We start from the raw sequence: 23,493 nt of genomic DNA, 5'->3' as shown, positions 1-23,493 counted from the left end.
CTTTTTTTTTGAAGAATGTCATGTCTGCTCAGGGCAGGTTTATTTCACAGGTGGATAAGAATCTAAGAGAGAGAGAGACAGAGACTATCTGCTTGTCCTGATGTATTTCTAATTTGTTAGCAAGATGGCTTTTTAGAATCTTGAAAACAAAGGCAGGCAAGGACCCAAACCAAGGACTCCCAAGGAACATTCCTCAGCTGCTGGTTTATGATGGAGAAACTAAGCTGAACGTTAGTGAAAGAATACCAGTGATTTAACAGACGTGCATGGCCTACCAAAATGTTCCTTACTGACTACATTATCTTCAGAGTTACTTCATTGAAGAAGAAAAAGAAGGGGGAAAAAGAATAAAAGAAAACAGCAGCTGAAATCCCAGCTTCCCTGTGCCATCCCAGTCAGGCTTTGTCAGAAGCTTAGGGATGGAGAAGTTGCTGTTACAGTAGAAGGGAGCTGACCCTAAGCATGGGGATGTTTTTCCAACACAGCTAATTAGCCTGAATTTTCCACAAAGGCATTCCAACACAAGGTAGCAGACTTAGACAAGCAAGCAAGCCAAGAATTAGGACAAAAGGATAGACAGCAATCATTTCACAGCCTTGAACTCAAAGCTGCCTTCAGCTAGTTCATGCAGAGTATCACTGCAGAAGTTTAACATTGACCAGGCCAATCATTAAGCTGTGAACAAGAGGAGATCAAACCGAGTGCGCTGCACTGTTTGTTTGCTTTATTGTAAGTGCTTCCAGCGTGGGCTCCAGATTGCTATTCTGCAGCTCTATGGTTAGCAGAGTTGTGTCACAGTTCACTGAAGGACTGAAGCATGCTAAATGATGGCTAGTTTGGAACTGTGCAAAGCCTAAGACCACCTGAAACGTGGCTGACTGTGTTTTCACATTTCTCTTTGAGGTATGGGTTGGAAACCTGCTGCCTTCAGAAGCACCAGCACGTGGGACTAAAACCTCACAATCTCATCCTTGGTGAGCCACACAGAGTCAAGGAATGAAGAGAAGCAGTGACTTTTGGATGAGAACGGGAAAACTAAGCACTTAAAACAGGTTACAGACCTAAAAATACAGCAGTATTTTTGCACCATCAGATCAACACAGATTTAACTGTAAAAACCAACATGAATGGAAGAAGGAAAATAGGACTGATAAAAACAGGGCTGGTAAAGATTTCCAGTGCTATTCTGATCTGCCATTCTGATTCAAGTCATTACTTACTGTATCTGAATCAGTCTCCTAACATGTTCTCCATGACTAGTAATGATGGAGATTCCAAGAGACCTCGATTATTCTTATTATCACAGTGGATACCCAGCAACAGGTCTAAATTATTCTAATCTGTACTTAAAAACAGATAAATAAAGTAGTTTTTCTTCTTCTGGATGACCTTTATGCACTTGAAGACTATGGTCAACTATAAACTGGTCAAAACCCATAACTTACTCCCCAGATCCATGGATGCTTTGCAAAAGGATGGCAGGTAACCAGTTCCATTAGATATATTATCACCAGTAAGGCTTGCAGATCTTCAGCAGTTTCACAGTATCACAGTATCACTAAGGTTGGAAGAGACCTCGAGGATCATCGAGTCCAACCTGTCACCACAGACCTCATGACTAGACCATGGCTCCAAGTGCCACGTCCAATCTCCTCTTGAACACCTCCAGGGATGGTGACTCCACCACCTCCCTGGGCAGCACATTCCAATGATGAACGACTCTCTCAGTGAAGAACTTTCTCCTCACCTTGAGTCTAAACCTCCCCTGGCACAGCTTGAGACATGCCATTGATTAATAAAGCCCTTAAATGATCCAGCTTCACCTCTGTGAATGATTTGAAGTTCCAACATTGTACCATGCAAGGTAGCAAGGGTGGATGTCTCATGTGAGGGAGGCATGGAAAAAAATATCCTGCATGGGAAAATTAAATGCATCCAGAAATTGGTGCCAGGGAGTGAAACTCAGTGGCTTAGCTTACATCCTGGAGCTATAAATACCCAAGCACACACAAAAAACACTCTGTCCATTAACTACTACAGGCAAAAACCTGGATTTAAAGGATCTACGTGTATGCAGATTCCCTAGCAGTGCCCTGCACCATAAGAAATACTGAACCCAAAGGATCCCACTTGTTTACCTGAAGTTTGGAAGACCTCATGCAGGAGAGCTTCATTCACCACCACAGAACTGAAACTTCCAGCAGGGTGACACCAGCTCTGATAAATGGTTTGAAGCAAAAGGGTTTGAGCTCTGGTTGCTTGGATTGCCAAATGAGGCAGCTCAAATATGCACTCTGTTAGGGGAACGTGAGCTCGCTTGGTCCTGTTCAAAGTAAGCAGGAGGGAAAAAGAAAAGGAAAATCATTACTGTGGTGCATAAAAAATAATGACAAAGCCCACTCACTGAATAGCAGATACCAGGCAGCTAAGTCTGCAAGGCTGGAGCTGTGTCTGTTACATTTCTTCTTGTGAGATTCCACTTCTATTGCAATTCACCCTAAATGTGACTTCCATTACATGATTTAACCTTACACCTCCCTCCAAAACACGACAGGGAAAACAAAACAAGCCCAAAATGTTTCATTTAATCTAATTAACTCTTCCTTTCACAATATTTAATAAAAGCATTTCCAAGTGCTCCCACAAAAGTAAGAGCAGCTCACAAAATTGGGCTCTTGGCTGAAAACACAGAAAACAAAACTCGTTCAGAACTTTGCTTTCCTGAAAATTTGATTTCAAAGTTTACAGTGAATCACCAAATGGAATTTGGGCAGTGATCAAGGAAACCTTACAGACAACAGCCACACAACAAAATACAAAGAGCCCCACAGCCCAGATTTCCCCCTCACATTCCATATTGGGCAGGCAGAGCTCATTAGGTGATTCCAGTAACTTCCATTGCATTATACTTTAGAATTATGGAAGAGGAAAAGATAGGAGCAGGCTTTGGGAGGGCAGTGCAAGGTAAAGGACATTCTGGGTGGAAGTAAAATGCTTAGAGACTATATAGACCACTACCAGTAAAATCACAGAGTGCCAGAGATCATCAAGTCACACATCCAGGTGGATTTGGAATGTCTCAGGAGGAGACTCCACAACCTCTCTGGGCAGCCTGCTCCAGGGCTCCAGCACCCTCACTGTCAAGTGACTCCTTAGGCTGAGGTGGAACCTCCGGTGTTCCAGCTTGCAGCCATTGTTCCTTGTCCTACCACTGGGCACCTCCCAAAAGAGACCATCACTTTCATCCTGACACCCACCCCTCAGATAAATGTCCAGTGGAAAAAAGATCCTATGGGGAAAGGCTGAGAGAGCTGGGGCTGTTCAGCTGTGAGAAGAGAAGGCTCCAGGGACACTTTAGAGCAGCCTTCCATTTCCTGAAGGGGCCTACAAGAAAACCAGGAAGGGACTTTTGGCAAGGGCTTGTAGTGATAGGATGAGAGGGAATGGATTGAAGCTTGAGGAGGGCAGATTTAGACTGGAGATTAGGGAGAAATTCTTTCCAGTGAGGGTGGTGAGACACCGGAACAGGTTGCCCAGGGATGCTGTGGATACCTCCTCCCTGGAGATGTTCAGGGCCAGATGGGATGAGGCCTTGAGCAACCTGGGCTGATGGAAGGTGTCCTTTCCCATGGCAGGGGGTTGGAACTGGATGATCTTGAAGGTCCCTTCCAATCTAAGCCATTCTACAAAAGGAGTGGAAAAGCTTTTCCTCTCAAAGCCTGACTATTCACCTAATACAAATCACAGCTACTGCACTGAACTATGCTGAACTTAACACTCAAGTTTCACATAAAATATTCCCTCATGGCTAATAGCAGTGTATGAATTTCTTTATTTTCTTAAAGAATATGCAAATTCTACTAGATTGTGCTTTGACAATCCCACAGGAATAAATTCTACTGGTCCTTTTCAGACAGGTTTGGAGGAATGGGAAGTAGAAGGAAATAAATCCTTTCTTTATAGGATGGGGGGGGGGGGAAGTATCAGACCATGTGTGCAGCAAATGCTGCTTAAAGGAAATTTTAACTGGGCCTGGCTAGTGATGAAAGCACATTTATAATTCAGGATTTATTATAATAGTTTTGAAACACAAATAATGCATTTAAAATAACTCAGAATACAAGTTTGCTACCAAACTGCACCTGTTAATACAGAAAATCCATCATTAATAAGGTACTGAGCTATATTGAACCAAGTTTTACGACCCAAGAGATACATTTGGGCAACAAATGAAAACACAAGAAGAAATAACTTTGGGTGTTTTTTTTTTCAGTAAACCAATCTGGGTTGCTATATAGTATCATTAAATTTGTGTTAAGCAACTGAATGTGACTTCGTATCAAAACTCCTCGCCCTATCAAACCAGCTCTGGCACATGGCTGAAATCTAAACCCCCTGTTTAAACAGCACTTAAACTGGAACAACAATAGAAATCATTATTGCTCAAATCTTTACTCTCAAAGAGTTAAGATGCAGTTTCTGAACATATGTTCATTTAACTGAGCAGGTTAAAAACCTACCAATTCCAACATTCTTCTCCAGGGGAAAATAAATCCTAATGTAACTAGCAGGATAGGCTACTCATTAAAGCTCAGCTTGGCCAAGTTCCAGGGTAAATTGAAGGAAATATGAACAAGCAAGTCTTGCTGTGTAGTGGCATGGAGTGAAAATGAATCTGTCCTAATTAAATGATTTTTAAATACACTTTGGTTGTACCCAGTTTGCTGACAAACTGTAATGCAGACTTGCTGAAATATTTGGATAAATCTGGCGTAGCATTAAAGAAAATAATTCTCTTCGCTGCCCTTGAATGAAAGCATGAATTGGTCCTTCTCATCCACCATGCACAGGCACCCATAGAACCAACCCAGGCAAGTTCACAGGCCTGCTATGAAATATTTGGAGTTTGTAGACTTTAGGAACAGCAACTCATTCTTTTAAAATCAACACCTCCAAGTGATTGAAAGGATACAGCGGTGAACAGCTGGGTCCAGAGGTTTATATAGAGTCCCCAACTGCAAAGCTGCAAAAGGCTTCCAGAAATTTCATTTTTGTTATTACTCATATCCTGTACAGTAAAAGACCATGAGTTCATTTTTTCCAAAATAACAAAGCCAGGAACCTGCTACTAGAACCCAGCAACTGTGCCTTAGAAGAACCTGAAGGTAATTTAAATGCCTGGATAATTTCACTCAGCATTTGCAAACCTTTCCACTTAGGCTAAAAGAAATTGCATGGTGGCTTTAGGTTTGACAGGAGCAAATGCTTCACCTGCAGTCCTACCACAAATCCATATTTCTCTGTCATCTCAGCTTTAAATGATTATTTTGATCCTTTGTCTTAACTTTTAAGCAACTATTATTGGGTAAGGGAAAGGATGTCTGTCTGCTACTTGAAAAACCAAAGGTCTGAAGGGAGGGCACAGGGAGAAGAAAGGAAGGAAGTTACAACTACCTTATTGCTCTCTACAACTACCTGAAGGGAGGTGGTAGACAGGCAGAGGTTGGTCTCTTCTCCCAGGCAGCCAGCACCAGAACAAGAGGACACAGTCTCAAGCTGCACCAGGGGAGGTTTAGGCTGGCAGTTAGGAAGAAGTTCTACACAGAGAGAGTGATTGCCCATTGGAATGGGCTGCCTGGGGAGGTGGTGGAGTCACCATCATTGGAGGTGTTCAGGAGGAGCCTTGACAGGGTGCTTGGTTGCATGGTTTAGTTGATTAGGTGGTGTTGGATGATAGGTTGGACACGATGATCTTGAAGGTCTCTTCCAACCTGGTTTATTCTATTGTATTCTATTCTTAACCACTGCAGCCTTGGGATTGTTGTTGTTTAGAATGCAGGACTGAAGTCACCACAACTCAAAATCAGAAAGCTCTATCATGTGTCACACCCTCCTTAGTCTTCAGACAGTTATTTGTGCTTTAGGAACAAGTTAATTATCATCAAAAAAAACCACACCAATTAAACCTGCTTTGGAACACTTCACTCTAAAACCATCTCCAAGACCTCTTCTGCAGGCTTCACTACAGGCTGCCTGAAATGTCATCACTTCCACAGGTGCAATTTCAGCAGCTGCAGCTGCCCTTGCCTCTTATTTATAGGCAACACTGTTAAGAGTACAAATTATTCCAAGGGGCAAGTGATGATTTTCAGGATTTACTGACTTCTGCCAAATAAATAAAAATTCATTTTTTTCCTTTCTGAAGATTCTAGATGCTGGATTAGGAGGATACACCATGATCACTTCACAACTGACTTCTGGAGAGTATCTTTTTAACATCAGAGGGAGGAAGGGAGGGAGGGAGAGAAGGACTAACAGCTGATCTAAATAAGACATTTTGTCCCAAAAAGTTGATTGGAATTTGGGGAGGTTCTGTGAATTTATTCTACTAAACCCTTTCCTGAAAGCACCCCAGAAGCCAATTCTGGTATCCTTTAAGACAGAAGTTATAGCATCAAAAGGAAGCTGCTGGAAGGGGGAAGGGCATTTTGCTTTTCCCATTACCACAAAAGCCTTTAATATAGCAACAGAGGGATCAAGGGTATCATCACCAGCAAGGACAGGAATAGACAAGATGCCTTAATGATTCCCAGGTACACACTGCAGAACTGCAGAGAGAGTTACAATTATTCTGCTGTGGCCTCATTAATTAGCAACCTCAAAAGAATGTTAAAGGATATCAGACACTATATTTAAAGCAAAACATGAAATCCCAGAAAATGCATACTACTTTCTACTTCAAAGGCTACAATTACTGTTAAATCCAAATTAGGCACCTTAAGTCCTGACTCTGCCTCAACCTTTGAGGCAGTCACATGGATATAGGGGGTTGTGCTCAGGTTTGGGCTTAAAAAGCTTCACACATGCCAAGGAGTCCTTAAGACCAACAAAGTTAGCACCTATGTGCTATGAATTATAGATTCATAGATTGGCTCAGGCTGGAAGAGAGCTCAGAGATCATCTCCTCCAACCTCCCCACCCCAGAGACACCTCTTATCTAGACTCAGCTGCTCAAGGCCTCATCCAGCCTGGCCTTCAGCACCCCAGGAAGGAGGCAGCCACAACCTCCCTGGGCAACCTATTCCAGAGTCTCACCACCCTTGTACTGAGGAACTTCTTCCTCAGCTCCAGCCTGACCCTGCTCTCCCTCAGCTTCAAACCATTCCCCCTTGGCCTGTCTCTAGACACCCTCAGGACAAGTCCCTCTGCAGCCTTCCTGTAGGATCCCTTCAGCTATTGGAAGGCAGCTCTAAGGTTTCCCCCAGAGTCTTCTCCAGAAGAGAGGGATCACTGGGGACCTACACTGGGAGTCCTAAAGCATGGAAGTGATTTCTTTCTTCAAGTTACTGTTTTGCCAACTACAAATTCCTGAAGCAGTGCTCTTGATCCTATCAACTCCCATGGCACTGTCTTAAAGAGAAGATGCCAAGGAAAAGGCAAAAAAAGCAACTACAATACCAAAGTACCTTTCTTCCAAATCCCTCAAATGGGGCTGGCTCAAATGGTCCTTCTGTTTCAAGATGCAAGTTTCAAGCAGGTTTTGTCCTTATTTGCCAACTGAAGAAGGCCAAGCAGAGGCTCCAGTGAAGGTCTGCAGCTGGGCACAGCAGCTCAAGTCCTGCCACCCTCAGGCCACAGAAGCTGCCACTTCTCAAACAATGCTGAAGGGACTAAGCATGCCAGAAGCTGTCCCAGGTCTGAAGCCTGACCATATCCTTCTGACTTAAAGGGTTTCTTCCCCCCAGTTCTTTTGGGAGTGGAAGGGGAAGCTACAGGTAGGCATGTGGGTATGAACTGAGGCACAAGAGACCACTAAGCCTCAGGCCCACAGACTGGTTTCTGGGATGTTTTATTTCATAGCATACATCACAGAATCACAGACTGTATTCCTCTCTGTGACTCACAGCTACACTTAGAGGAGCAAGAGTGAAAAAAGCACCAAATACCAGCAAAATTCTGGACAAACACTGCATGTGAAACTGCCAGCAGTGGAGCCTTCTGGCCAGGGTAGGCACAGGGCAAGCCTCATAACTGAGAATATCCCTACAAATCCTACCCCACATTTCCTTCAAACAGTGGAAACACTGAGTAAAAGAAACACTTTCCAAACAGATAGCAGAGACTCAAATGTTCTTTCCTATTTATGCTGCATACCAGCACTGGAGCTTTAAGACAGTAGAGGGTATTTGTACCTTTCACCAGTCTCAAGGAAAGCAAAACATGGCTCTAACACTGAACATCCTGCACATAACAAATACTATTTGCTTGTTTCTGGTACAAATGCCAGCCCATACTGATGGCAACAGTTACCACAGCCAGCATGAAGTATTTACCATGTGCAATCACTTTCCCTGGGCAGGTATTAGTTAATAGGCTTAATTTACTCTCACTGAAGAGCCTTGACAATTAATTAGGCTAAATAACCACACTGGAAACACTGCAGATGACCACCCTTTCCTGTCAGCTCTGCTGAATTCCCTCCTCATGGACAATGCTGAGAAATACAACTGCTTCCAATTGACATTGATTGAAAGTGCACTATCCATGGATTTGCTGAATGCTGCCTGCCACATCTGCTGGGAAGCAGTAACCTTAGATCTGCACTTGATTGAAAATAAAAATAATTAAACCAGAGGTTTCCAACTGAAGTTAATTTGTAGTCACACTAATCAAGCTGCAAGTCATGTACTCAGAATGCAAAGCCTCTCTTGGACAGAGGGTTGCTCTTGGTAAGCAACAACAGCTCCTTCCAGAAGAGTACAGCTGAGAAGGACCCCAAAGTGTTCATGCTGATATTTAATGCATGATCATGGGAACACAGAATGCACTGGGCTGAAAGGGACCTCCAAAGGTCATCTAGTCCAATACCCCCTGCAGTAAGCAGGGACATCCCCAACTAGATCAGGTTGCTCAAAGTCTCCTCAAACCCGACCTTAAATGTCTCATGGGCAGGGCCTCCACCATCTACCTCCCTGTGGAACCTGTTCAAGTGTTCCACCACCCTCATTGTAAAAGTCTTCCTCCTAAGGCACAACCAGTATCACTGCAGATTAGAATATGTCCCCCACAAGTTCCTTCTCCTACACCTAAGCATCTTCAGCCCTCTACAGAAGCATAGCCCACTTTAACTTTTACAATAACCAATATGTTAAGCTGTGTCATCAATGAAAATAATCAGACTCCTGGCAAAACCAAGCATCAAATGACCCTGCATTACTGCTCACAATCTGCTGTGACACACAGGCCTGCCTGCTCTTCAAACACAAAGATGCACTGTCAGCCAAACCAAATGTACTGCTCACAAGAGCATGCTGTAAACAGCTACTAACAAATCTGCAAGAATCTGATTTAGTATTCTGCTCTTTGATGCATTTGCTGGGCAATGGCAAAGAAGAACACAAAGTGAAGCAATGCAGCATGCTCCCTAGGCTGAATGTTCACATCTGAAGCAATTCTACCCAAGAGAAGAACTGCTCCTCTCTGCTTTTGCACAGCCCCTATCACTGGCACACCTCCACAGCTCAGCTAGCACACTTCCACACATGCTAGCTCTAACTCACATGATGCTGCTGTGGCTGAAACCCTCTCCTGTCCCACGCACCGATGGCATCTGCTCAGGCATGCAACCTCAGAGCTTTTCTGCTCCAAAGGATACCCTGAATTTTCATCTGGCAGTTCTGTCCAATTACTGACATAAGTAATAGTCACAACTGAATGCTACAAAATCAGTTTCATCTGTCTTCAACCTTTTTTCTGCTTCTGACCCAGGAAACAAGCATGGCCCTGGACTGCCCACGTGAAACACAATCCACCCCCGGTCTCAACTGACGTGACTCTTGATTTGCTGTGACTAGTCAATAAAACAGGCTGCCAAAGTCAAGACTCATGTGTCAATTTATTGGAAAACCTCCCAGATTTATGATCTAATGCTCATAGTCTCTGCATATCTGACTCTGCATTGCCTGCCAGCAGGGTCCAGTTGCCTCTTACTAGCACAACTGCACTGAACCGTGTGATGACTTCATGGTAGTTGGGTTATGGTTGGACTTGAGGTCTTTTCCAACCTTGGTGATTCTATGAAAGTCAAAACAAGGCAAGAAAACACAAAGTGCTGATCTTCATGTTGTTGGCACAGTCTGTCAGTGTCATTGTGTAACAGTTACCAAAAGGAGGTAATGCCCTAAGGTGCCAATCTAATGTACATGTGAACTGCTCCAGAGACACAGGCAATATTTACCTATCCAGTTCAATACTGTGCTGAAATACTGCCAACAGCTCCATTATAGAAACATTTTAAGGATTCACAGAAACAAAGCCTACATAAAATACACACAAACATTCAGTGGCAGCATCTCTGCACCTAGATTTCTTTAGTGATGCTTCAGTGCTGTGAGAACACAGTAATACAGTAACTAGGTCAGGACTGTCACAGGCTCACAAGAGAAAACAAGTGGCAACGTGTCTCTGAGCAGCTGAGATGTAACTGAAGGCACAGCAAGTTTTACATTTTCACCAGCTTTTGTCAGTAATTATCAGCTCTTCAACAGAAGAACTGAAGAAAAGAGACAGAGGAAACAAACCAAATCTCATGTTGGCAAGAATTCCTCCTCATTATATGGCCTCTCCCTGGAGGTGTTCAAGGCCCAGGTTGGATGAGGCCTTGAGCAACCTGGGCTAGTGGAAGGTGTCCCTGCCCATAGCAGGGGGGTGGAACTGGATGATTTTTAAGGTCCCTTCCAATCTAAATCATTCTTGAATCTGTGAATGAGAAACTGCTGGACAAAGTTTAATACCCTGCCTATGTTTAAGGTGTAGTTTATTCCCCAAGACTGGCAGAGAACAGCTCAAAAGAAAAGTGCCAAATTTGTACCCTTTGAGTGCCTCAAAGATTTGTTTGTCCAGCAGCAGCTATCCAGGCCTGCCTGCAAGTTTCTATCTCAGATTTTTGTTCTGAAAGAGCAGCAATTCAAGAGCAATCAGTTAACTCTGTGCTCTCTAATAATTACAGAGCAAGCCATGAAATCTTAGGTCCTAATTCACCTAGCATGTCCACAACTTCATCACAAAGACTTCAGTCTCAAATTGAACACGGGCAGCTATTAGCTAAGGCTGTGCTGGTGCTTCCTTGCAGACACTGAATCAGCAGCTATTGCTCTAGTCTCAAAACCATTAAAAGGAAACTCATCAAGGAAACAGACCCCCTACAAGTAGACTACTGGGCCAAGCAGCTGAAAAGAAAGGATGCAGGGATCACATCACCCCCATTTATGAGCTTATTCCAGCAGTGTTTTGAGTCTCGAAGGCTGTCACAGGTGGAGACAGGTGAGGAGGAGAGAACCTTCCCCCAGACCTTATAAAGGAAAAGGAGAGTCTGAAACACTTGCCATGAGAAGAGACTGCAGAGAAGATGGCTCAAGAACAGGAGAAAAGCAATAAAGCAACACACATAACTGGACCAGTATTTAGCTCAACACATACAGCTGACAGATTAGCAGCGATCCAGAGAGCAACTCCAAAAAAGATAAGGAAGGCTGTTCAGAAATGATGCAACTTTAATGTTACTTTCACAGCCTTCAGAAGCACAATTAAGTGATATTTTGTGAGAGAAGGTTACAACACTAAAGTGGCTTAACTAGATCAGACACTGTAGCAAAAACCAACAAAGAAAAACCAAAACCAAGCAAAAACCCCAACCAAAATAGAAAACCCAACCAACCCAAAACCTCAAACCCCAGAAACCAACAAATCAGCAAACTCCTCTCAGATTTCTCTTTGCCAATAAACAACCCTGCAATTCATTCTAGGCTTTTAACCATCTTCTGCTAATTCTCAGCTGCTCTTAGACATCCTCCTGAAAGCTGCTTTACAAGCTGGCATGCAACACTACATCAAGCAGCTGCAAACTACTGACATCAGCATTGTCTTTTGCATCTTGTTATGCCTGACAAAAAAATCACTAGCCCAGATGTTTTTGTTTGCACAGAAAGTACTTCAGAAATGTCCAAGGCTTAGTTAAGCAGGGAGCTTGAACACATTTGTAAGAAGAAAGTGTATTAACTGCAATTAGAGCAGACATCAATCCATTAGGTGAATGGAACTGGAGCATTTATGGCTATTTATTGGAATTCACTGGGCTGATATTGTTGACATTTTATCTGTTCAAACAGGCTACCAATGTTTGTCAGCCAGCTTCAAAAAACCCCAACCCCATTCTACAGCATTTGATGCACATTTGGAGAGCTTCACACTGCAGCAGGAAAAGAAAGGTATTCTACTGATTTATGTCAGAAATCAAGTTGAGATTTTCACTGCTAACTCAAACCACACTACCTGGGGGATTCCATAACAGTCCATAAAATGTCTTTGTTTTTAAAAGCTAGGGTCTGTTGCAGATATTTTCTAGGAAGAAATACCAGAACACATGTAGCATCAGATGTGTGGACTTGAAGAAACTCTGGAATGTGAAATCTACAAAAAACCCCCAAATAAAGCAGGTGGGATAATTTGGGGGGGGGGAGGAGGACTGAATTTAGCTTTAATGACATTACCAGGTTATCCTAGCAGGCTAATTCTCACTCACTGCATGACTTCAATGAGGCTCTCAGTCCTCATGCTGACTTCGATTTAGCTCAAGTGCTATTTGATGTGTTTCATCTGGACTTTTATTCACTTCAGACTACACTTCATTTAACCAGCCTGCTGCTCTACTCATTTGGTCTTCTACTTTATTACCCGCAAATTGGAGTTGCTTAGTTTGGGTAAATGGTTGGAATAAAGTAATTTTCTGTAATTGTTTCACACTCTTAATAAATAAGCAAGCTTTAGAGAGCTATCAGATTGTAAGGAAAAGCAAGTGAGAAGGCTATTAAAAAGATTTCTAAATGCAGCAGACCATAGAGAGTGCTGGTCTGAAAAAGAGAAAAATCAATTCTGAGAGATGATTTCCATCTTAAGGCAGAACCATTCCCTTGTCTTCACTCCCCAGAACTACTGCATAGCTTTTTTTCTATGTTATTAGCCTACAATACTTTGTTTTCCAGCTGGGCACACATCACAATATTTTTAAAAGGGAGAGAGAGAGTGAGCCAGGAAGCACAAGAGAGAGAAGAGGAAGATGCACACTGAAGAGAATGCGAGCACGAGCCTGTGCACACACGAGACAGAGCACTATGGTGAGGGGGATTCTGCCTCTTTGCTCTGCTCTGCTGAGACCCCAACCCAAATACTGCCTCCAGTTATGGTGTCCTCAGGGCAGGAAGGACACAGAGCTGCTGGAGTGAGTCCAGAGGAGGGCCACAACCTCAGTAGGCCTATTGCAGAGCCTCACCACCTACTGAAGAACTTCTTCCTCAGCTCCAGTCCAACCCTGCTCTCCCTCAGCTTCAAACCATTCCCCCTTGCCCTGCCTCTAGACACCCTCAGGAAAAGTCTTTCTGCAGCCCCCCTGTAGGATCCCTTCAGCTATAAGGTCCCCCCAGAATCTTCTCTTCTCCAGGCTGAACAACCCCAAGTCCCTCAGCCTATCCTCACAGCAGACATGCCCCAGCCCTTTATCCTTATGTAGGATTCTTGGCACGCATTGAGTCATAAAACAGCTCTACAGACAGCTACTGCTCAAAAAATTAGTGTCCTTGCCAAAGTACTGGCAAAACACATTTCCTTGAAAATAGTTTTTATAAGTACAATTTATTAATAAAAATTACTACAGGAGGACATTTATGATGCAAAATTTAACCTGTAGAGGCAAATTTCAATTTTAGTAGTGAATTTCCATGGAATTAGAGGTAATAAATCAAAGCAATTATATGGCTTACACAGAAGTGCTTTCAGAACCAAAGTGTTTGCACTTAAAAGCTTAACTACTACAAACAGCTTACTACCTGCTTGCTATATTAAAAACACTTCCAACCATAATGAATAACACAAATAAAATCCTTATGTGGGTTTGGGCTGATTTGGGATTAATTCCTCCCCCCCCCCCCCCCCCCTACATTTGTTGCTTTTTATTTGGTTGAGTTTAACAAAGCTGATGTGCTCAGTTACAAACATCAGGCTTGCCATCAGTGTGTAACTTCAGCTTTTGCATCCACTCAAGGAAGGCTGGAAAGTGGGTCACAATTCTTCAAGGTCTAGAAGAAAGCCCTTTACTGCAGGGCTTGTTTTCTCAATCAAGCAAGGGTCTCAATGTCTATTAACAGCCATCCTCACAAAGAAACTTATTAATGATAATAGACGTGGGTAGGAGAACACAACAGAGGAGACAGAAACGTTTAGGGATGATCCTGGAGCTTGGCAGATTAAAAATCAGTCATCAGAAGTACAAAAGTGTTTGAGCCCATTTTTTAAACACAATGCTTAATGCTCACCAGTATCTGGGAAACTTGATCAGCTTGCCATAAAGAGCAGTACTGAAGGAGGGGATAACTGGAACTGGGAAGCAGTACAGCCCTTTGCTGTCCAAAGAAGTCAGTGCTGCTTGAAAACCAAATACCTGAAACACAATCAATTGGTCAAAGGGCACAACCAGACCACTTTCAAGTTACCTTTATAATATACATGTTTTCAAATACATGAGATAAATTACCTATTGGCTTCAGATAATTCCCCTTCCCTCCCCCCCAGCAAATGCAACTAGATAAAGCTACCTAAAAAACTCTCAATAGCAATAAATACAAAAATATTTCCTTCACTCAAAAGGTGCCAACTGTGCTCTGTTCCATTTGTCCCAAAGCTGAAATAATTTATCAGCTAAAATGTATTAGTCTATATCCTCTCCACCTGCAGATTGCACTCTACCTTTCATATAAAATAAAATCACTTGCTGTAATTACCACATTGGCCTAAAAAAAGTGGTATTGAAGGAAATAAGAAGCTTGTCCTCAAAGCTTCTCTTTTTTCCCCCCCATTAATAGAAGCATCTAAAGAAAAATTCATCACAGCTATTTTTTATGACTTCTCCCTGGTCAGTATGGAAAACAAAGCACACATAGCTGGCTCATGTCCAGCTTCTCACCCACCAGCACCCCCAAGTCCCCTGGGGGACAGCCTGGACTGATAGCAAGAGTGGCCCCAGTCTAGGTACAGGACCTTGCACTTTGCCTTGTAGACCCTCATGATCTCCAGACCTCTTTTACCTTCAGATAGCAGTGTGAGTAGCAGTAATGCAGCAGGTTGTCAGAGGGGTGGCTGAGGCTGCTGACCACGTGCACCAGCTGCTCTGCATACATGGGCACCGAGTGCTCCAGGTTAACCTTATCCACCAAAATTCGGATGGAAGGCAGAGGCCGCAGGGGCTGGAAACTTGCAGCATTTAGCAGCCCACTTAAGTTCTAGAGGAGAGGGGGAAAAAAACATGCAGTTACTACATGAGAGATGTCTTCTCTAACATGTTTACAAAACCTTCCCTACACACACACACACCAGCAAACCCACAGGCAAGGAACTGTTCACAGACACCATTCGAGTCCTCAAACCTCCACAAAATCATTTCTTCAGAGTTTAAAATTCACAGAGCAACTCTTTACCCAGAGCTGTCTTGGGTGTAGGTGCCCAGGTGCTGGCAGGGGAAGGCTGCAGGGGTGGTCTGTGTGAGGAAATGCCCCATGCCAGGCACAGCCAGTGCCAAGTGATGCCAGCCACTGCTGCAGTTGCTCCACAGTGCAGCACCCAGCTGAGCCCATCAGCCAAGCTGGTGGCAATTCTGTGGAAACATTTTATTCTATTCTATTTGAGAAACAGCAAAAATGCCACACAGGCTGAGCAGGCTCTGGGAAACAAAGTGAGAAAGAGCAAGGTCCGAGAAGGAGGAGGAGGCGGCAGCACTCAAGCACCAGCACAGAGATTCCCCTCCAGCCTGTGGAACAGCCCATACCAGAGCAGCCACACACACTGCAGCCCATGGAGGACCCCATGCTGGAGCAGGTGGACAGGCCCTGAAGGACACTGCAGCCTTGTGAATAGCCCAGGCTGCAGCTCACTTTCCCTCAGGGCCTGAAGCCTGTGGGAAGGAGTCACACTGGAGCAGGGGAAAAGCATGGAGAAAGAGGGAGCAGTAGAGATCAACTGTTATGGACTGACTGCAGCTACCAGTTTCTCATCCCCCTGTGTTGTGGGGTGAGATTAGAGGACTCAGGGAAGGAAGGAGTGAAGTCAAGCCTGGGAAAAAGGTGGGATGGGTAAAAAGTGTTCTTTTGATTCTTGTCTTTGTTTTTCACTATTCAAATCGACTTTAATTGGCAATAAATTAAATCAATCACCCCCAAGCCAAGTCTGTTTTGCTCATACTGGTAAGTGGTGATCTCCCCCCCTCTCATCCTGACCCTCTTTTGCTCATACTGGTAAGTGGTGATCTCCCCCTCTCTCATCCTGACCCTCTTTCCTGTTGAGAAGAAGTGAGAGTGTGGCTGTGTGAGCACCTGGCAGCTGCCCAAGGTCACTGCACCACAAGAATATGCAAGGTTGAAATATTTTGTTTACATTTTCACCACTCCAAAGCACCATGACCATCCTCAAGTCATGCTGCTGTAACCTTCACACTGCCCTGTGTTATGTATTCAGACCCACTCCAGACATCTCAGATGTCATGCCAAAAAAGCAGATGCCATGCCAAAAATGTAAGTCAAACATGCAGCCATTCTACACCTCCAATTCCATTTTCCATAGCATCCACTAAAATGAAGCACTGCACCTAGTGCAGATCAGAATGCACCATCCACAAACCACACTACATTGGTTGGAAGGCTACCAAAGGGGTTAGAGGATTGAGGCACAGGAGGCCTCTGCCAGGACAGACTGAGAAAACTGAAGCCATTCAGCAAGGAAAAGGGAGAGCCTACTGGGAGGGTACAGACCGGAGAGAGCTGGACTCTGCCAGAGGTGTGCCCTTAGCAGATGAGTGGCAACAGACACAAGCTGGCACAGGCAATTCCAGTCACGTCTATGGGAGAGCTCCTTATGGAATCTCTATGCTTGGAGTGAATTCAGCACTTCACTGCACATCCCCTGGAGCACCCTGCTCTGCTTGGGCTTGCTTTGAAGAGGGGGTTGGATTCCTGGAGGTCATCTCTTCCAAGCCAAATTACTCTAAGGATCTAAAATTTGTATTAAACTTGCAGGAAAAGAGGCCAAGAAGTTGCTGTATGTCTGACTTTCAGTCTGAAATTCAGAATTATTAAAGTAGGCTTGGCTTTAAAAAAATAAGGGGGGGGGGGGGGGAGTTCACTTGAATTCAACTTTTTTTGCCTCAGATCTACAAGAAATTGGGGCTGTTCTCCCATTACAAAAAGATGATCCATCCATGCCCATGAGGTGCAAAGCACTCCAACCCATCAGGCTGCTCCAGGATGAAACAATGCTTCCCACAAGGCAGCTCTCAACATCTCACTTTCTAATGTGAGAAGCTTCTTTACAAGCCTTCTTTGCTTCCCAGTTCTTTTTTCCTATGAGTACACAATGACACCTTCACTCTCCAAGTCCAGCTAGTCACCACTCACACCACTCATCTCAGGCACCTGAAGATAAGGCTCCTGGGCACCAAACTGAACTCAGCAACACATCTGGCACAAGGAGTAAGAGCCAGTGAGAACACTTCTCTGAAGCAGCACGAGCTGATATGAAGAAGTGAACAAATCTCTGGGCATACAGACCTTCTCACCCATGATGATGGGCATCAGGTGGTCCAGCAAATTGAATTCTGCCACTGGGATTATAACTGTACACTTCAGAACAGTGAATGTTGTGAGTCGAGTGGGAATGTACTCCTCCAATGCTGCTACTTCTTCTGAGCTTGGCATCGTCCTGCTTCCATCACTAATATCTACAATAAATCAAAAACACCTATTGGACTCAAATATACAGAATGGCTTCTCCAGCTGCTGTTCAGAAATGGGGAGGGACTGGAAAAAACATTGGAAAGCTTCCCCCCCTTCACAATTAATAATTTTATTGGACACAGGTTCCACCTAAGGCTAAAAGCAATTGTAACTGGATCTTCCTTACTTTGAAATCTGCACAGCTCCCTCAGAAACTCATCTTAACTTTCCACCACAGTTTCTTTCCATGCATTTGGATATTGGATATTGGATATAGAACTACATATTGCTGGGGGTGTTCAGGACAAGGCTTGACAGGATGCTTGGTTGCATGGTTTAGTTGATTAGGTGGTGTTGGATGATAAGTTGGACACTATGATCTTGAAGGGCTCTTCCAACCTGGTTTATTCTATTCTATTCTATTTCAAACCAATAAATAGATACTAACAGGGAACACCTTCATCTCTAAGACTTCGAATTTGAGGAAGACTTCCCAATGAAAGAAGCCCTCTTTACTCAAAAAGAAGCTTGTGACTGAACCAAATGGCCTCCAAAGTGTCCAAAATTATTTCAGTCTAGAGAAAAGAAGACTCCAGGGGGACCTTAGAGCTGCCTGCCAACACCCGAAGTGATCCTGCAAGAAGGCTGCAGAGGGACCTTGCCTGAGGCTGTCTAGAGACAGGATGAGGGGGAATGGTTTGAAGCTGAGGGAGAGCAGGGTTAGACTGGATCTGAGAAAGAAGTTCTTCAGTACAAGGGTGGTGAGAGTCTGGAATAGGCTGCCCCGGGAGGCCGTGGCTGCCTCCTTTGTGGGAGTGCTCAAGTTGGATGAGGCCTTGAGTCTAGTTGAGAACTGTCCCTGCCCCTCAGGGAGTAGATGATCTCTGAGGTCCCTTCCAAGGTAAGCCATTCTGTTCTGACTTCATGCTGCATGTTTGTGTGCATGCAGTAGGAGCAGACCTGGCTTGGCTCTGCTGTATGGCTCATACTCGTGCTCCAGAGCACACACGACCATTTTCATGATGCGGTGCACCGCGCTGCTCTCCAGCCGGAGGCTCAGGGGGCCCACGATGAGGCTCTTTGTGGACATCTCCTGCACGCTGCCAAAATCTTCACTCTTTGCTGAAGCCAGGTCTTGCTGATTCCCAGAAACTGGAAGTTTGGTAAATAAGAACAAATTACACCAAGCAACTGACTCGTACAGAAAATACACCAACACCTCAGTGCCCTGTGACTGCTTTAACCTGGCTACACAAACATCGCTCCAGTCAACACAGAGCAAACAGGACAAGATTCTGCCTTGCCTCCCAGCACAGCTTGGAACAACACAACTTAGGAACCTTTCTACTACCTTTGTATCACAGTCTCTCAAGGTGGGGATTCTCTGAAGGTCTCTAAAGTTCTGTGGCCATAGTTCAATTTAATTCTGACCAAGTGCAAAGAGAATGTGACAGAAAACTTATCGGTTCTACAACTGCAGGTGAGTGATCACAGGTTCCCTTCTGAAACTTCAGAGCTGCATGAAGGAAACTCATTTCTGATCACCAAGTATTCAGCTCTCTGTAAACTGTGTGTCTAATTTTAACTCACAAAAAACCCCCCCGAATAACTACTAAATGCATTAAAAGGGTAATAAAAGTCTTACAATGAGGCTGCTGCATAATAAATTTGCCACCAACATAGGCAGGCACACATTATAAAGAAAACAGAACCTCAAAAGCAAACCCTCTTAGATCATGCAAATCAGAGATCCAGGGACAGCCAGGGTACACAACCTTTCTGGGAAATCACTGGTTTGTGCTGAAACACCAACCAAAAACTAGGCAAATAAAGCTGGAAAGGAACGAGAGGCAAAGTTTCATAGTAAGACTACTGTGCATGGCTGTCTTGTTTTCATTCAAAATACTAAAAGTGATTAACACACTTCTAGGGGTGCCAGATGGAACTCCTGAGGTTAATGCTATCCAGGAGGCACTCCTGGTTTAATCAGTAATCGTATGCTCCAAGGAAGGTTAAAGGTGCAGACAATGTGTCAAACCAAAATTGCCTCGACAGATAAAAATCTTACACTCACAGTAACTGCATCCTAGAACTTCAGCTGGGTTAGGGCTCTTTCAGGGGAAGGTGCTGTGCACTGAGTGTAACTAAAACCCTGGCTAATGTCAAAACAAGAACTAGTGAGATGCAGACTTCCACATATCCAAAATGGAGCAAGATTTATATTGCTTGCAAAATCCTGAGAGGTATTTGCAGCTTCACTTTAAAGAAATCATCCACACCTATTCCTTCATGTTCTAATAACTGCATATTTGATTTGTAATACACAAAAATTAGCTTCAAAGTAACTAGCAGAAAATGTTGCATTTGTCTTTCCAGGGAACAAAACTACCTGAAAATTTAAGTTCTTGTTCTAGAGCTTTAACCACCATTGACACCATCCACTTAAAAATTAATTGCTCCATTCTGTTATGTAGTCAGGTAGCTGCAATCAGAGGAGTAATACTTAAAGTGCAGGCAGGGCTTAAGAGGAAGCCAAGCTACGTTTTGTGGGGTGTTTTCCTGGTGACTGATGCAAAAAATAGAAGCCAAGGCCCTAAGAAAGCAAAAGGAAAGAAAGAGAAGGGAAGCTGTGAAAGGGAAAAGGTATTCCCATAACACCAGCAGCCTGGGCCTGAGGGGGTGGGAAAAAGTGTTTCTGAGTTCAGCAACTCCTGCAGAAGGTTAGAGTCAAAACGCTGTCATTCCATTCCTTGTGTGCTCAGAGCAAGAAGACAAAACACACCACAAGGATCAACTTGCACTTTAAGAAAACAGCCCCAATGAAGCTGCCTGTGCTTCCTCCTCTCCTCCAGCAAGGACACAAGACTTAGCTTCTTTCTATAAAAGTTCTGCAGCTTCTCTCTATAAAAATGTTGTGTGCAATTCAACAGTTCTCTCTGTATTAAAGCCAGCAGAATGCAGGAGAACCTTGATTCAGGTACATCCTCAGCTTCCCATCACAGTCACAGCACAAAGGGAAAAGTGGCAGGGGCAGGAAAGAACTATGAAATTCCCTGGGGTATCCCTCTGCTATCACAGGCAACACCAACATTCATTTCTTTTTGTAAGCTTCCCACGATCAATGCTCTAACTGAATTGCAAGCTTTTCTTCCCTACTCCTTTTATACTTACTATCCAACAACTCCAAACAGCACAAACATTAGGAGTTGCAACTTCTCTTACAGAGAGACAAAAGCCTGCAAAAAAATAAACCCATACCCAGAGAAGCAGGATTAGGTAGCAAGAAGAGAGCAATGTACAGTCACAAAACAGCAACAAGTCCCCTACAGCTGTCCACAGAAATACAGCTCATGATAATAAATACACAGGTGAGGACAAAAGAATTACTCAGGCACTAGAACTGCTGCACCAGCTGTAGATGCCACTGCCTGGGACTGGGGAAGGAGTAACATCATGATTCACAATAAGAATCTGTATAAAAATACACACATGAACTACTCTGGCCTGGCTTCTGTGACACAAAAGCAGATCTGCTCATCACATTTAGTCCACTGGATTGCCTCAGATTTACAGGAATCTCACCAATTGCTTAGAATTAGCTAATATTGCCATGGTGCACATTTTAGGTTAACATTTGCTCACAAAACTATTCAGAGATGCATCCTTAAAGACCCATTCTCCTCACTCTCTCTTATCGCAGCATTTTCCTTCATAGGAGACAAAGACAGCAGAAGATCAACTTCATTCTTCAACCAAGCTTTCTTAAAAGATTCCTTTCTCCCCCAAAATCAATAAAGACAGCTTCAAAAACCCAAGACATCATTCTTTATAAACTTCACCACTTCTAGAATGCAACTGATGTCAGTTTAGCAACTGACAATGGAAGAGATCATTGAGATTAGTTATGCAGGGGCAACAAGAAGAGAACAAAAATGGGAAGGACACCAACTACCAACAGCTAATCAAAACACTTAAATCCCAAACACATCAATGAAGATGAAACCATTTTAACAACAAACAGGATGGTAAATCTAAGGTAAGTTAGAGGGCAGTTGGTCAAAGACCAGCTGGGCATGAAAAGTGTTTGTTTCCATTATTTAACAAGGTAAACAACAAAAGAAAAGGTACCTTTGCCACTGGTGCTTTCCATTGTGTACAGGTAATCCATGTAGAAAGCCCCAAACCTCTGCATTCCAGCTATCTCTGTGTATGCCTCCTGCCAACAAAGCAAACCAAACAAAGCAAATGTTGTACAAGGAAAGAATCTTCAGATTGCCAGCTGATAGGTTGGGATGAGAGAGATATATTGATGTTTGGATTTGTGCATCAACACAAGGAAAGGCTTATCAAGACAAAGGACAGAGGTTATCCCAAAGAATTCACCTTTCCAGCAGGTAATGCAACTTCTATTTGAGGCTGCACAAAGGCACATCTATAATTCCAGTGGACATGCTGACCAATTCATCAATAACATTTAGTTAATTAGTACCTTTAATGGAGTAAATATTCCTCACTTGACCCCCTACGTCCACCAGATCTGCCTAATCAACTACACTGAAAACTGGAGCTTTTTTATTTAAGGAATATTGTGGCTTTAGCTTTAAACAGTAGGAAGCCAGCACTGGGATTTAGCATCTTAATCATCACATAGCAAGTTTGCTTCCCCTCTTGCCAAAAACTAGGCAAATCATAAAAGCAAAGACAAGCCAAGGAAAGAGTAAAGCTCAAAACCAAAGCACACTATGTGATTGCATTAGTTAATGTTATTCTTTGGGTAATTTTATTCTTTATCCTTCAGGGTTACACTTCACCTAAAAAGGTGAAAACAGCAAAATTAGACCCATTCAAAATTGTAAATGTCTTACCTGTACAACGATAGAGCACAGAGCTCTACCCTATGACCACACCTGAGGGGACCACAGGGTCATTCCATCCAGGCTTTAAGAATTACAATCAGGGAATAAAGTTTTGCTGCACAACTGACAACAAGAGGCTGCTGCTGACTGAAAATTTGTCTCTGCCAAAGGCAGAATTAGCAAGGCCTCCTCCATGGATACAAACACAGCATTCAGCCAATAAGATGACCACTGCCCAAGATCTGTTTTCCATGAGAGCAGTGTGAAGACCATGAAATGCTTACTGTTAAAGAAGTGTGTGTTGGTGAAACTGGACTTTTTGCTACCATTCTCTCATAGGTGTTCTGCAGTTCATGCTTTTGAAAATGAAAGGCATTCAGTCAGCTTTTGGGGCAGGAAGGGGTTGAGATTTCTCTTGGACATGTTTCTGTCATTTGATTTCTTACCAAACATTAGCTGCTTCACCTTTTTTTGCCTGCTTTACCTTTCTTTTTTGGCCATCCGCAAAGTAAGATTCAGTTAAGCACAGCCAAGTGCTGGATGTTAGGAAGAAGTTCTTCACAGAAAGAGAGACTGGCCATTGGAATGTGCTGCCCAGGGAGGTGGTGGAGCCACCATCACTGGAGGTGTTTAGGAAGAGACTGGATGGGGTGCTTGGTGCCATGGTTTAGTTGATTAGATGGTGTTGGGGGATAGGTTGGACTTGATCTCAGAGGTCTTTTCCAACCTGGTTAGTTCTATTCTATTCTAAGTAATGACTACCAGTCCTCTAGTAGTACCTATACTTAAATAATCATCACTAATATCTTAGAGAGCATTAGAAGGTA

The 23,493-nt window shown here is 43.6% G+C and overlaps 1 protein-coding gene across 1 annotated transcript in view; it reads right to left on the bottom strand.

Moving 5' to 3' along the window:
- VPS13B (vacuolar protein sorting 13 homolog B) overlaps nucleotides 1-23,493 on the bottom strand; it is a 327,037-nt gene that overhangs the window by 269,444 nt on the left and 34,100 nt on the right. The window contains exons 11-16 of the mRNA XM_054167231.1: nucleotides 21,939-22,026; nucleotides 18,771-18,962; nucleotides 17,646-17,815; nucleotides 15,135-15,329; nucleotides 14,367-14,491; nucleotides 2,139-2,323 (exon numbers count right to left, since the gene is read on the bottom strand). Of these exons, the coding sequence (XP_054023206.1) occupies nucleotides 2,139-2,323; nucleotides 14,367-14,491; nucleotides 15,135-15,329; nucleotides 17,646-17,815; nucleotides 18,771-18,962; nucleotides 21,939-22,026 (955 nt within the window). The remainder of the gene's footprint in view (nucleotides 1-2,138; nucleotides 2,324-14,366; nucleotides 14,492-15,134; nucleotides 15,330-17,645; nucleotides 17,816-18,770; nucleotides 18,963-21,938; nucleotides 22,027-23,493) is intronic.

This window comes from Dryobates pubescens, chromosome 14 (assembly GCF_014839835.1).
Source record: "Dryobates pubescens isolate bDryPub1 chromosome 14, bDryPub1.pri, whole genome shotgun sequence".
Lineage (NCBI taxonomy): Eukaryota > Metazoa > Chordata > Aves > Piciformes > Picidae > Dryobates > Dryobates pubescens.
This window is presented reverse-complemented; position numbering and strand designations above follow the sequence as displayed.